At 46.5% G+C, this 13,924-nt stretch overlaps 1 protein-coding gene across 1 annotated transcript in view; it reads right to left on the reverse strand.

Moving 5' to 3' along the window:
* ST6GAL1 (ST6 beta-galactoside alpha-2,6-sialyltransferase 1) overlaps window positions 1-13,924 on the reverse strand; it is a 175,512-nt gene that overhangs the window by 4,036 nt on the left and 157,552 nt on the right. The window contains 2 exon segments of the mRNA XM_025209396.1: window positions 5,000-5,174; window positions 10,911-11,012. Of these exon segments, the coding sequence (XP_025065181.1) occupies window positions 5,000-5,174; window positions 10,911-11,012 (277 nt within the window).

Genomic DNA, 13,924 nt, shown 5'->3' on the forward strand with positions numbered 1-13,924 from the left:
TCAGCAGGACAGTGGTGCCCTCCCTGTCTGAGGCATGCAGGGAGTATTTACACTTCACCTTGGACATCTGGAGCAGCCAGGGTGGAGATCACACCTACGTCTCCCTCACAGGGCACTGGTGAGACCAGTCAGGCAGTTGGTGGGCTCTCCTTCAAGCCAAGGTGATGGATGAGTCCCACATGGCAACCAAGATCATGGGAGCCATGAAGTGCTTGGTGCAGGGGTGGCTTGCTGGTCAGGGTTAGCTCACTGACAATGGGGCCAATATTGTCAAGGTGGTCTGTGATGCCAATTCTGTTGGCAACTGTTTTGTAGCACACAAGCTCTACCTAGTAGTCAGGGCTGCCAGTGATGGTGCCAGCACCACCTGCAAGCTCATTTCCAAATGCAGGAAGGTGGCAGGCTACTTCCACTGGAGCATCAAGGGGGGCAAGTTGTTGCGAGACAAACAAGCAGAGCCGAACATCCCGCAGCACAAAATCATGCAAGATGTGGAGACTCGGTGGAACTCCACATGCCTGATGCTAGAGAGGCTGGTGGAGCAACAGAGGGCCATCCATAAGATGGCCTTGCTCGGGAAGATTGGGATCAGCAGCCCCCTTAACTGGGGATACCATGTCTCAGGTGTTGGTCCTCAAGCCCTTCCTTGAGGCCACTAAGACCCTCAGAGCTGGCAATGCCCTCCTTAGCCAGGTGATCCCTGTAGTGAGGAAACTTCAGATCAATGTTCCTGGCTGGGGCAAGCCACTGTCACCAGACATCCAAGCACTGGTGAGGCAGCTGAACGAGGACATAAGGAAATGGCTTGATCCCTTGTGGTCCAGTATGATCCATGTGCTGGCTATCATGTGTGACCCGAGGGTGAAGGATAGTGTATGCAGCAGCCAAAGCCTGAATTAGCAGACAGAGGTGCTGGTGAAGAGTCAGGGAGGAAGAAGGGTGGAGGTGGGGGGACACGGAAGAGGGGGATGCACTGTCCCATGCTAGCACGCCATCCACCAGCCAGTCTCCTCCTCCACCACAGGCGCTGCCAATGTGGACCAGGGGCATGGCTTCCACAGTGGGGTCCGGAGGCACCAGACCCCACCATCCTTCCTCAAGGAGAACCTCCTGCTGCTGGGGTTCCCCAAGGTCCAGGTGCAGACAGAGTGAGTGCCACCCTCCTCACTCCATCTGCACCTATTTCCTTTTTTAAAAAACATTTAATGGCCCACTTTCAGAGCTGGAGGGGGCACTCACTGCATCACCAGCCATCAGGGGAAGAACATGTCCCTGCTGAGCTCCCATGCCAAGATTAAGTTGAAGGTATGGCCTGGGGCTATGGGGAAGGAGGAGGCCCCAGGTCCTGGGCACTACCATTAAAACTGCACTCTGCCAGGGTTGGGAGGCCTGGTGGGACTGCCGGCAGTGCAGCAGCCCCAGGAAATACCAGGACCAAGGATCTTCCTGGTGAAAGGCGGGTAGGAGGTGCCATAACCTCCAGCCACCACACGCATGCACACAGTTCTGGCTGGGGAAAGCCCAGACCCATCAAGTCTTGGACAGGCCTGAGGCTTGCTGGTTGCAGTGGAGTAGCGAGGCTCCAGGAGAGTTCAGCTTAGCTGCCTGGGATGCAAACTTTTGGGTTGAAAAACACTTCGTCAGGCTGAGGAAGCACCTGCAGTTGGTGTGAGTGTCTGCTGTTCCCGGATGGAAGAAATAGTAAATAAGCCAGAGACTGGCATGCAATGCAGGCAAGAAAGCCAGTTAGTGAAAATGGAAATGGAGGCATCAGGGCACGAGGGACAGGCTGGAGAGGGGAGAGGGGGTGTAGCAGCACAGGTAAAAGTAGAGAGGTGCCTAGGGAGTCAGATGTCTGGCCGGTTGCAGTGCGTCAGAATTTCCATGTCTATATTGAGTCCATGAGTTTCTATACCTAGGAGGTTGATGAAGCGCAGTTCATAGGCTCATCTGTGAAAAGTGGTTTGTAAATTCCCTTTGAGGATCAGGCCTGAGAGACGAGACAGGTGGTGTTCTGTTCTTGTCTTTATAGATTTTCAGTGTGCAGTCATTCTGGTATGCAGTTGTTGCTTGGTGTCTCCTACATATTTTCCATCATGGCACCAAGTGCCCTGATTTGGGCACTCACTGGGAATTGGTGAGTATTTATTCACCAAGGCGCCCCCGAGGGTTACACGAAATAATGGCCACAAGCTAGCAGAGAGCAGATTTAGATTGGACATTAGAAAGAACTTCTTCACAGTTCGAGTGGCCAAGGTCTGGAACGGGCTCCCAAGGGAGGTGGTGCTCTCCCCTACCCTGGGGGTCTTCAAGAGGAGGTTAGATGAGTATCTAGCTGGGGTCATCTAGACCCAGCAGTGTTTCCATGATCTATTGAGGTCCCTTCCGACCCTAACATCTATGAATCTATGCATTGTATCGTGAAGATATCTCCATACTGGAGATATTGTTGCCAGGTTTTGCATGTCTTGTCATGGCACGGCCTGGATCCATTCACTGTGTTTTGGGCTGTAGGAAGTTGGCTTCTGGTGATGAGGTTTCCAAGGTTCAGTGCTTGTTTGAATTTACAAAGCACTTTTCACAGATGAGCTTATGAACTGCACTTCATCAACCTCCTAGGTACAGAAACTCATTGACTCAATATAGACATGGGAATTCTGATGCACTACAACCTGCTGGACATCAGACTCCCCAGGTACCTCTCCACTTTTACCTGCTCTGCTACATCCCCCTTCTCCCCCCACCCCTCTGCCTGTCCCTCACCCCCTGACACCTCCATTTCCATTTTAACTGACTGGCTTTCTTGCCTGCATTGCAAGCCAGCCTCTGATTTCTTCGCTATTCCTTCCATCCAGGAACAGCACATACACCAGCTGCAGGTGCAAGAGCTGATCAAAGCTTCCTATGTGGCCCTCAGGCTCAACTAACTGCCTTCTCCCCCCACCCCTCTGCCTGTCCCTCACCCCCTGACACCTCCATTTCCATTTTAACTGACTGGCTTTCTTGCCTGCATTGCAAGCCAGCCTCTGATTTCTTCGCTATTCCTTCCATCCAGGAACAGCACATACACCAGCTGCAGGTGCAAGAGCTGATCAAAGCTTCCTATGTGGCCCTCAGGCTCAACTAACTGCCCACCCCAAGTTAGTTCAACACAAGTGAATTGTTTGCTACTCTCCACGCTTACAGCAGATCCCCTATATGAGGTTGTGCTGCCCTCATGTGTCTTTGTGTGAAGCACATGAGTAATTCTGGAATGCAGTTAATGACAATAGGCCTAATGAACTGATAAGCTGTATCCTGTGCAAAGCAGCTCTCAAATGGCGTTACATGCAAGATAATTAGGGCCTGCTTTATTTGATCACAGTGTGGTATAAAACAGACAGTATGTAACTGGGAACCTAGCCCAAATATTTATTTTCTCACATCCCAGTGAAATATTTTGTATTTCAGATCTGAACAGATTTGTGATCCGGAAGGAAGACTGAGGGAACTTTTTCAAATGCTACAACAGATTCTTTTTTTTTTTTTTATGTTGCAAATATTTGTGACATTGTATTATACAAGCCAATACAATCACTGGATCACAAGAAAGACAAGGGGCAGAGCAATTCATCAGAGTAGTGCAGGAGTCTTGCACTTGCAGTAACCAACAATTATCATTTGCATTATGTTTTGCTTTTAAAGTCAGTGGCCAGGCTATACTAATACACAGTAGCATTAACTGAATAGTCTTGGAGTCAGAAATGAGCTTGGGTCGAGAAACAAGAACTCCGGTTTGCAGAAATGTGATTTCATTATTTCATACAATGTCCAGCATGTATGCGTGTGTATATCTTACAGAACTGAGTGCCCTCTTGAGATCAGTAAGGTGATAACTGAGGTAGAACAATTTTGATATTCACCCAGAAAATAAGATGGTAAACTTAATTCTTCAGGTCATTTAATTTTAACTTGTTCTTAGCAGTTGGTTCCTTTTCATTTTGCTCCCAATTACAGTAAAAGAAATAAAATCTCTGCCACAACAGAATATTACATATGAGAGGAATAACAAGCTCTTCACTAATGTTTTGAGCAGCACAGGGTGATAAATCATACTTCAACTTGCTGGACACGGGCTGGCCAAAATGGAATTACAGGTGACCCTCGCCATTTGCAGGGGATACGTTCTTGTATCCCCTGCGAATGGCGAAATCCGCAATTAAGGCACCGTGTTCGTGAATGCCGTCTGCGTTCATGAATGCAGTGCCCCCAGTGGCTGGGGGGGGAGGGGCACAGCTCCGGCAGTGATGGTGGGAGCAGGGTGGTGGGAGCCCAGCAGCAGCAAGTGCAGAGGTCCTGAGGAGCTCCTGTAAGTGTGTAACGTATATTTAAAATGCGGGTTCGGTATTTGTGAATATTTGAAACCGAGAATGCTGAACCTGCGAATAGTGAGGGTTTCCTGTATTTCCCATTTTCACATCTGTCATTAAGTTCTGACAAGCTTCTTTATGTCCACTCTTGCTTTCAACTACATTGATTCAATACATAAGATGGGTAACAACTTATCCATTTGAAAACTATTTACTGATAGCAAGAAAGTTTCTTTGTATACTAAAATAAAAAGCAATGGAACTGAGAAACAGTGAAAGACATGAAAAGTGTTTGACAGCATTCAGATTAGTACCTCCTGAGTGTTGCTCTGGTTGTACAGGTTAGTAATACCAGGCACCAGGAAAAGTTTGCAACTGATGTTGTAGCCTGAACTTGTGATTAGGCTGAGTCTGGCTATCCTCTAAATCTATGCTACACTGAAGGTACTAAAAACCTAGTGATTTCTTACTTGGTTAGGCTGCTATTTTGTGTTGGAAACTATATTTAACAGAAGTTGATCATTGTTAGGAAGCTCTAATGGGCTGCTTTGACTCTGATAAACAGAAAAACAGAACTCAGTTTTTTCAATGAGTGCAAGAGCCCCATACAAAATTAATCAACACCAGCATTTGCTGGACAATTATCTTACCAAGCATTCCTGAAGAAGGTGGATTAGGCTGGATGTCCTCCAAGGAGTTCTCTTGCAGAATATCCCAGAGCTCCCATTCCATCTTTGGGTTCAGTATATAAAAGAGTTGCTCAGGATGCTGACTGCGATACTTCTTATAGGTTTCCAAAAAATTGTAGTCAAGTTTTCTATACCACTTGAAAACAAAAGTAACATGGGAGAGTCGTGTTCCCTCTCATCATCATCTCTCATGATACCATTAACCTAAGAAGTGTATTATTGCTCCACCCCTGCCATGAAGCCCAATGACTCGTGTTTCAGGTAACAACCTGTCCTCCATTGGTATTCTACCTGCATTCTAACTCACAGAATAGGCTGCTGGAAGGACTCAAGTACAGTGGAACAAATACTGTGCACCAGAAGTGTGAACCCTGGCACAGCATCCACAAAAATGTTCCTTCCAGGAATACCAGTGTATAGCTTTAAAGATAATATGAAGCACATTTCTTCAAAGGTATGATGCAAATGAACAAGCGTATGACACCAGGTTACCTCAGGTCCCACTTCAATTCAATTTAGAACAACATAGTCTCACTGCAAAGGTATGATTCTCACCCTCCTTAGGTTATGGAGATGTAATTTTTACAGGCAAGGGGAGCTGCCACATGGGAGTTTGCATGACTTACATCTCTGTCATCCTGTAGTAATACAAGTTAACTTTAACCCTGAATGGAACAGCTCAACGGCAATAAAGTCCGCAGAACGTCCCATTTCTTCTCCCTTCAACTCCAAACTTTTCAAACATACCACCTTGTATCCTCTCCCCTGTATCATACAACTCATGGAACTGTCCATTTGGTCTAAGAAGATGCTGAGGAGACGACATGAAATGCAGCATGTCATTTTACATCATTCTCAAACTTCATTTAATTAGGATGAAGAGTCATGTTACAAATCTGATATAAAAGTATTTTGGTCACAATATTACACCAGACACCACAGAGGTGGTATTCATTTTTCTCTACTGGTACAAAGCACAGCTTTCATATTATAGCTGTATTTATACGCAAAGCACTTTGCTGGTGCAGTTTAACAGTATTTTCATACTATTAAAGTGTTTTTAGTGCAGAGGTGGCCTTGCAGAAAGTCTATAACATAGCAAGGATCTGAATCCCGGTCTCCCAGGCTCTACACCATCCTCCCCTCTCTTTCCAAGGATGTCTTGGAAAGCATGAATGCCCATCTCACATCCCTATGTCCTCTAGCCACTCATGATGGATTGAGTTTGGAAACTTTTATTTGTCATTTTGCAGGCTTCGTCTGTAATAGTGCTATCAAACTGAACTGTGAAATGCTGTATATTTCTATCACTGCCTGAGTGATCACACGCTTTCTGGCACTGGAATGCTACATTAAAGCTTGATTAAAATAGCACAAATACTGAATTACTAAAGCAGTCAAGGTGTTTCTTTTCTTGTCTAAAACACCACTAGTATGGAAGTGTTGATTATTCAACATCAGTTGCAGTGGACAGGGCATTGTGTGTGCATGTCTGATGTACACATACAGGTTTCCCTCGATTTATGCTGTACATGCGTTCCTGGAGAATGGCGCATAAAGCGAACCCACTTTACAATGTAACAAATAGGGATAGGTTCCCATGGCAGTGAGGGAGGGAATGAGCCTAAAACTAGGGAAGGGGCAGTGGAGAGGGGCCTCTCCTGGGGCTGCACAAGGCAGCAAAGCAGAGGGAACAGAGCAGCACTCACCCTAACCCCAGCTGCAGCAGCCCCGGGCAAGGCCAGCGTCAGCTGCCTGCAGCCACTGGGCTGCACCGTGCTCCACCTGTCCCCATGCACCTCTGCTCCTGGGCTGCGCTGTACCTGGTGCAGGCAGCTGGTGTTGGCTGCCCCTGGTTCTGCTGCAGCCGGGGCTGGGGTGAGTGCAGACAAGTGGAGCCCAAGGCAGGAAAGGGGGGAGCACTCCCCCCAGCCCATGCTGGAGCAGCCCTGGGAGCAGCCGACATCAGCTGCCTGCACCAGGTACAGCGCAGCCCAGGAGCAGACCAGCTGCTCCCAGGGCTGCTGCAGCCAGGGTTGGGGTGAGGGGGTGAGCCCAGATGTGGGGGGACGGGGTGCAGCCCAGTGGCTGCAGACAGCTGGCACCAGCTGCTCCCAGGGCTGCTGCAGCCAGGGTTGGGGTGAGTGGGGCCATGGCCCTTTCCCCTCCCCGCCACAGACTTACCTGCTTGGGTGGGGCATCTATGCTGATCGCGTAAGAGCAAATTTACCTCACATATATCGAATTTTGGGTCTAAATATACTCATCGCATAAGAGAGAATTTGCATATAAAGAACTCACATAAATTGAGGGAAACCTGTACCAAAACAACTGCTATACTTCCAATTCAGCCAAAGACAAAGGATTCATGGGGGCCAGAGGAAACACTTCATGCAAAGCACCTTCAAAGCAAACCTTAAGAAGTGTGGCACTGACACCACAAATTGAGAACACCTAGCCTGCGGCAGGGCTATATGGCAATGCTTTGTGAGAGAAGGCGCACATAGGCAGAGGGAGAAAAAAATATTTGGTGGGGCTGAGCAGGTAAGTCTGTGGGGAAAGGGGCAGGTGGAGGGGAAAGGGCTGTACGGGGAGGGACAGATCGAGGCCCCAGCTGTGAGGGAGGGAGTGGGACACAGGCAGGAGCGGGGGCTGGGGCAAGTGGGACTCCAGCTGGGCCAGGTGGTGGGACAAGCAGAGGCCCGGGGGGCACATGCCCCCTCCCCCCTCCCCCCCAATCTGTGCGCAGGGCAGAGGTGGCTGCAGCTGCACACTGTACTTTGAGCCCGGCTGCTCAGAGTCATACGACACCACGTGCATCCCGCTGCTGGGTGGGCAGAGTGTGTAGGGCAGCTGTAGCAGGGAGCAAAGTGTAGCACACAGCAGCAGCCGCCTCTGCACCCCAGGCCTTCGCATGCCCCACCATCCAGCCTGGTCAAGACCCCACTCACCCCAGCCCCCGCTCCTGCCTGTGTCCCACTCCCTCCCTCACCGCTGGGGCCTTGTGGCCCTACCATTACCCCGTGTTTTTTGGGGCCAAGTCCCATCTACCCCACCCCTCTTCTGCCACCTATGAAGGCGCACCTTACTTTGAGAAAAAACTGTCTTGCCCTGGAGGCAGAAAAACAACAGAAACAGAAGAAAAGGAAACAAGACTGAGAAATTCGTGGTCCAACCCTCCCTTTAATCACCACCTGTGGCATTTGCCAGAGAGTCTGTGGCTCTATGATTGGCGTTCTTAGCCATCAACAGACTCATCTACAACCCTTTACTTGACCCAGGGTACTGATCATCTTTGACCGTGTGAGATCACCAACAACGATGAAAACTGAGACTAAAACCAGTTTAACCCAGGGCTGATTGTCCTGGGTTTTGGCTCAAAATCAAAATCAAAACCAAAACAGGTCATGACAATCATTTACACACAGAGCTTGAATGGCAATTACTTTGAATTAACCCTGACTGTCCCCATACATCACAGGTACTTGAAGTAGGACAATGAGCATGTAGTCTCTAGGAACCCAAGCTAAAATTCTTTGTCCTGGGGTAAACTGGTCTGTTTTTAGCCTATGGGTTCAGTCCTGAACTCATGATGATGTGCCTATTCATTTTACTGCTGATACTGCCAGTTTACATCAGTAACTGATCCTGGAAGAAGACCAAAGCCCCAAGAATGCTACAGTACCTCAAGTTACTAAATCTCTCTTCAGTACAAATACTGACAAGTAGTTTTTTATTTAAAGAAACAAACAAACTTTCTCTATTTCCTACCCTCAACATTATGCAGTTTTTGGTTTTATTCTATTATAATTTAAAGTGAGGCTAGGAGGCTGAACAATTCTGAGGGGAAGAAGGGACCAAATAAACATAGACCGGTTCTTAATGCAGTGCCAGGAAGGAGCAATCTATATAACTACCAAAAAAGAGGAATGTTCACTGTAATAGTGACCTAACTGGAATGGTTACTAATGGACCCATTGTGCAATCATGGTGTACTCCACTTACATGAATATTGGTTAACTACTTAATACAATGCCAGCCCTTGTGTGTTCCCTACTGCTTACACTGTAACAAACTCCAGTTATCTATGGCCATGTGTAGACAAAATGAGGGGGGGGGTGTGCATGACACTTTAAAGCAGCTAAATGTTTTTGTATTGCTTTAATGGTGTTGGTGCTTGCATGCCTTGGTGGCACATTGCACATTAATTCCAGCCGCTGTAGGAAATTTGGCAGCATAACACACCATAAATGACTTGGGGCTCAGCAAACTAAAACTCCGAGGAGGAGGAGTTTTAGTTTGCTGCCCCTACAGCTGCAGAGGAAAGCACTGGGCTCCATGCAGCCCAGGAAAGCAGGCTCTGCCCAAGAAAAGCGGTGAACCAATTTTTTTTTTTCTGCTCCCCTGGAGCCTGCCTATGCTGCACAGGGGCCCAGTGCTTCCCTCTGCGGCTGCAGTGCCCCCCAGGATCGCCCAAGCTGGGTGCCTGCAGGCAAGCGTCACCTGGCGGGGGGCCACCGCTGCTGCAGAGGAAAGCACCAGCCCCACAGCAGCGCAGGGACCACTCCACTGGCTAGCAGCTCACCCTCCCCTCCTTGCCACCAGAGAGGCAGGTAAGTCAGGTGTGTGCACGACAGAGGTTTATTCAGCCTTAAATTGAAGCGGTGTTTTTAAAAACCCACCGCTTCAACTTAGGGCCCCCCTTTCGTCTACACATGCCCTATATGTCAAGTAAGTGAAAAATTGCTTAAATGGATAGAAACTCTTCAGTCTTGCTCTCCATACATATTTGATATAGCTGACTAGGAGTGATCAATCTGAAGGCTTCTCCAGAGTCTTGAATTGTCCTGGTCTCGCCAATTTCCAGGATGGCATTAGTGGCATACGGTACTCTAAAAACAAGGTACAGGATGCCGTACCAAAACATGAAAAGCTTAGTGTGGGCTGTTCTAGTATTGGTGCTGAGCACTGCTTACACTAAGTTAGGGGAAGTACATAGCTTTTTTTCTGTCAAGACTGCATTCTCTTGAAATTTGCCAGCACAAGTTTTAGCTACATTAGTTACTGCATAAGCGACTCTAATTTATGAATCTTAAAAAAAAAACTAGCTAATACCAAGAAGAAGAATTTGCTTATCTTTACATAGGGTTTCCCCTAAACTATTTACCTTACCCCAAATCGTGTCCATGGAAGACTCATGTCTTCAGTAACAAAATACCCACTTTGTTCAGACCCTCCAGTGTAAATCTAAGAAAAAATGAGAATTCTCGCTCGCTGCAGCAAGTCTGTTGTTATAGGCAGCAGTGGGCACCTTAACGTGGGATTGGACCATGGGGAACTTAGTGCAGTAATAAACGAGAGACACTGCAGATGCTTTCAGGCTTACATTTCTCATGAGTTAATTACATATTAAGATGTAAAAGGCACTTTCAGCACTGTACACTGTTACTCTAGTACGACACAGAAATGAACAAGAATGGCATTTAAAAAATGACCCTTGACCCACAGGAATGTCTTGTAAGAAAGGAGCCAAGGGCACTTTTACAGGTGCTCTCGGCCTGCGCTGGGCAGTGCTTTAATTAGAGTGACTTCGAGAGGTGCTTTAATTAAAGTGCTACTGCATCTCCTATATTGGCATCCCCACACTTAAAAATGGTGCTGAATTTTTGAATGCAGAGATGCTGATGCATAAGATATAGGAGGCTGCTGGAGCATCGCAATTGCTACACTCCAGCAGACTCAAATAATCAAGCCTGCTCCAATGTGCTAGAATTCCAGTGCATTGGAGCAGCCTCCGTGCTTGTGTATAGGTGCTCCCAAGAGTTGCCCTTAAACCATTTGAGGCTTATTTACCACCCAACTCTTAACTTACCTCATGAATTTCTGCATGGTATGGTGCTGGATCCCAGACAATTAAAATCCCAGTATTGTACAAGCTTTCTGTAAGGAAGTTGTGCTCCTCAACAGTCACAAGCTTGAAGAACAAAAGGAAAGATGATCAATATGTATTCTACTCTGTTAGAAGCATGTACAAAAGTCAAACACCAAAAGTAATCGCTGAACATAGCTATAGCTACCTACCAATGGGTACAAAAAGTAGTCTATTATCCTAGGATTACATGAGCGATAGAAATGAAAAGGGCTACTGGCTAGACTGCCTATTTAGCCCAAATGCTAGTACTGCTCCTAAAAGAAGATTCAGTGAAGCGTCAAACAAGTAATTCCTTCTCACAGTAAAAAAAAGTCTCCTTTTCTACCTGTTTTTATTACCTATTCCATGATAATGTTATACATACACAGCATAAAAAGGAACAGTGCAGATAGGCTGGTCAGATCACATTTTGTCCGAAAAGTCTTTGGGAGGACAAGTTGTAATGGTTCACAACAGCAGCATGTTGAATACCACAGTATCGCTGTCAGTGTTGTTTTCCCCAGAACAGCCTTTAGAGCCAGAGCTCTAATATTATAAAAGCCTAAGTCTGTCTGTCTGTCTGTCTGTCCATAATGCTTTAGTCACACTCTGATTGGCTGATGGAAACAGCCAATCAGAGTGCTCCAAGCATGGGGGAGCACTGCCATGATTCCAAAGCTGCGCCGAGGACTGGACAGAGCGTGGGGTGCCGAGGCTAGCAGTGCTGGCCTCAGCTCCTCCACCCCACTCCCAGCAAGAGGTAGAACAGCAGCAGCATGGGGCATTAGGTGGTGGCACTCCATCCCAGCCCCCTTCGCTCCACCCCCACACATCATTCTTGATGGGCAATTGGCCAGTATACAATAACAAGCCGCAGTACTGGTTTCTCTTTTTCAGTGTTCCAATAAATGTATGATACAAGGCAGGTGAGGTGAGACAGGTTGGAGCTGGATGCCCATCTTTATAGGAAAAACACAGCCATTACTTACATTAGGCACGCTTTGTCAGAACAGGAGCAACCATATACAATATCAGCAAAGTACTCCTTGCTTAGATGCTATACTAACAGAGCCATGCCTTTTACTGACATGGGGCTACTGTGCATAAGAGCCTCTGCTCTGAACCAATGTTTGCAGAGCCCCAAGTAGAGATGCAGCTTATACCTGCAGAAAGGATTTCTCTCCCAGCCTGGCTACACCATTTCCCCTAGCAACATCAGTTAAGTCAACAAAAACCTTCTGTCAGCCTCGCTCTGTCCAACCCAGGGTTTGCCAGCGCAGCTATGTCAGCTAAGGATGTGATCTTCTCACACCATTTTTCCAAAATAGTCATGCCAGCAGAACTGCTGGTGCAGACTAAACCAGAATAAAACTAGTCCCCAACTATTGTGGTAGAAGTAGAGTTTTACTGGTATAATGTCTACTCTGCAAACCCAGCTATGCCTGTCAGAGTTTACACCTCTTTATACCCCTGACTGACATGGTTCTACTAGCAGTAGTGTAAATACAAAATAAAATGAGATTGACAGGATTTATCTTTTTTTTTTTTAAAGTACAATCCATACAGATGTGACTTGTTAATATCTGGTTAGGAAAAGCACAGATACAAAATCCTTACTATACCAGCCACAGACTATTTAAGAACTAGCCAGGTCATGCTTTTAAAATATGCTACTGCCCTCCATGCCATAGCTAGCACCCAACTGCTGTTTTGGCTCCATTATCATTGTATTATAGATATGTCAGCCTGGTCAGACAACACATTTACTTCTCTTGTGAAAAGGGCTTCCTTATGCCCATTCTTAATTTAAAAACAAAGATAATTAGTATTTAGGTCTGAGTCCTAGCATGTTGCTGGATATAAAAATGGTTTCCTTTCCTTACAGTATTTATCTTACTTATGACCTCACATGACCTCAGAGGTTGTGGGTGCCATTTGCATGCACAATCCTTTGGGGGTTACAAACTGTAAAAATCTGAGTTTCTAGTGCTAGTGTGTAGGTACTAAACGCATTTGGGGAAGATGGGACTTCAGAGAGACAGAAAAAGTCAGAAGCTAGAAGCGGCATGATCCCGGAGACAGGAGCAAAGGCAAAGGTAGAAAGAGAAACAGAACCCCAGCCAGGAAGAAGAAAAACACTGCCAGAGATTTTAGAAAACAATATGGATCTGTTCAGCACCCCCTGGGCAGACGGAAGTGTTCATGAAAAAGTCTAACCTCTGGTACTCAGTGCACAAGAATAATACAAGGAAAGAGTTGTTCAGAAAGGAAAAGGAGTCAGGACAGAACAGAAATGGGAGTCCTTCACAGTCACAGGTTTGCTGCTGCAAATGCTCAGCAGGACGAAAGCAGAGAAGAGAGAAAAGTGAGAGAACTGTATTCCATTGAAGGGTTGTTGCCATTCTCCTTGCCTCCATTTTTAAGTAGGGCAAGTACCAGGAACAAAAATAGAGACAACAAACCTTACCGAAGGTGACACTCTCCCCCGCTTCTGCAATTACTGATAACTCTGCGAGTTCAATCAGGCCTTTCCATTAGCTGCCTGTGAGTCATCTGCATTTCTTTTAAATTAGCTACCTATCTAATCTACTCCCCACTAAATCCCTTTAATTTTGTTTTTGTTCTGTAGTTAATCAATTGATTGATTTTTTCCACTAGACCGATTGGCATTTAAATTGCTACCACAGTTGTCTTGCCTGGCAGTTTTGCTCCTAATTGCCTGACTCACTGACTGCCTATTAGATTTGCAATTATTTAGTTGATTCATTGTTTATTGCTAATTCACCACCTAAAGTGCTATAATCTCAAATTAATTTGATTATAACCTGTTACCCTATTCATTGACCTGTACTCAAAGCATAGGTTCCCTTCATCCACTACAGAGTTTTGCTTTATGTTTTTGCTGTGCTTCCTCATCTTCTCTGCTTCCCTCACTATATTCATTAGTATCCATATAAGAGCCACATATTCCTGCT

Source organism: Alligator sinensis, unplaced genomic scaffold, assembly GCF_000455745.1.
Source record: "Alligator sinensis unplaced genomic scaffold, ASM45574v1 scaffold572_1, whole genome shotgun sequence".
Classification (NCBI taxonomy): domain Eukaryota; kingdom Metazoa; phylum Chordata; order Crocodylia; family Alligatoridae; genus Alligator; species Alligator sinensis.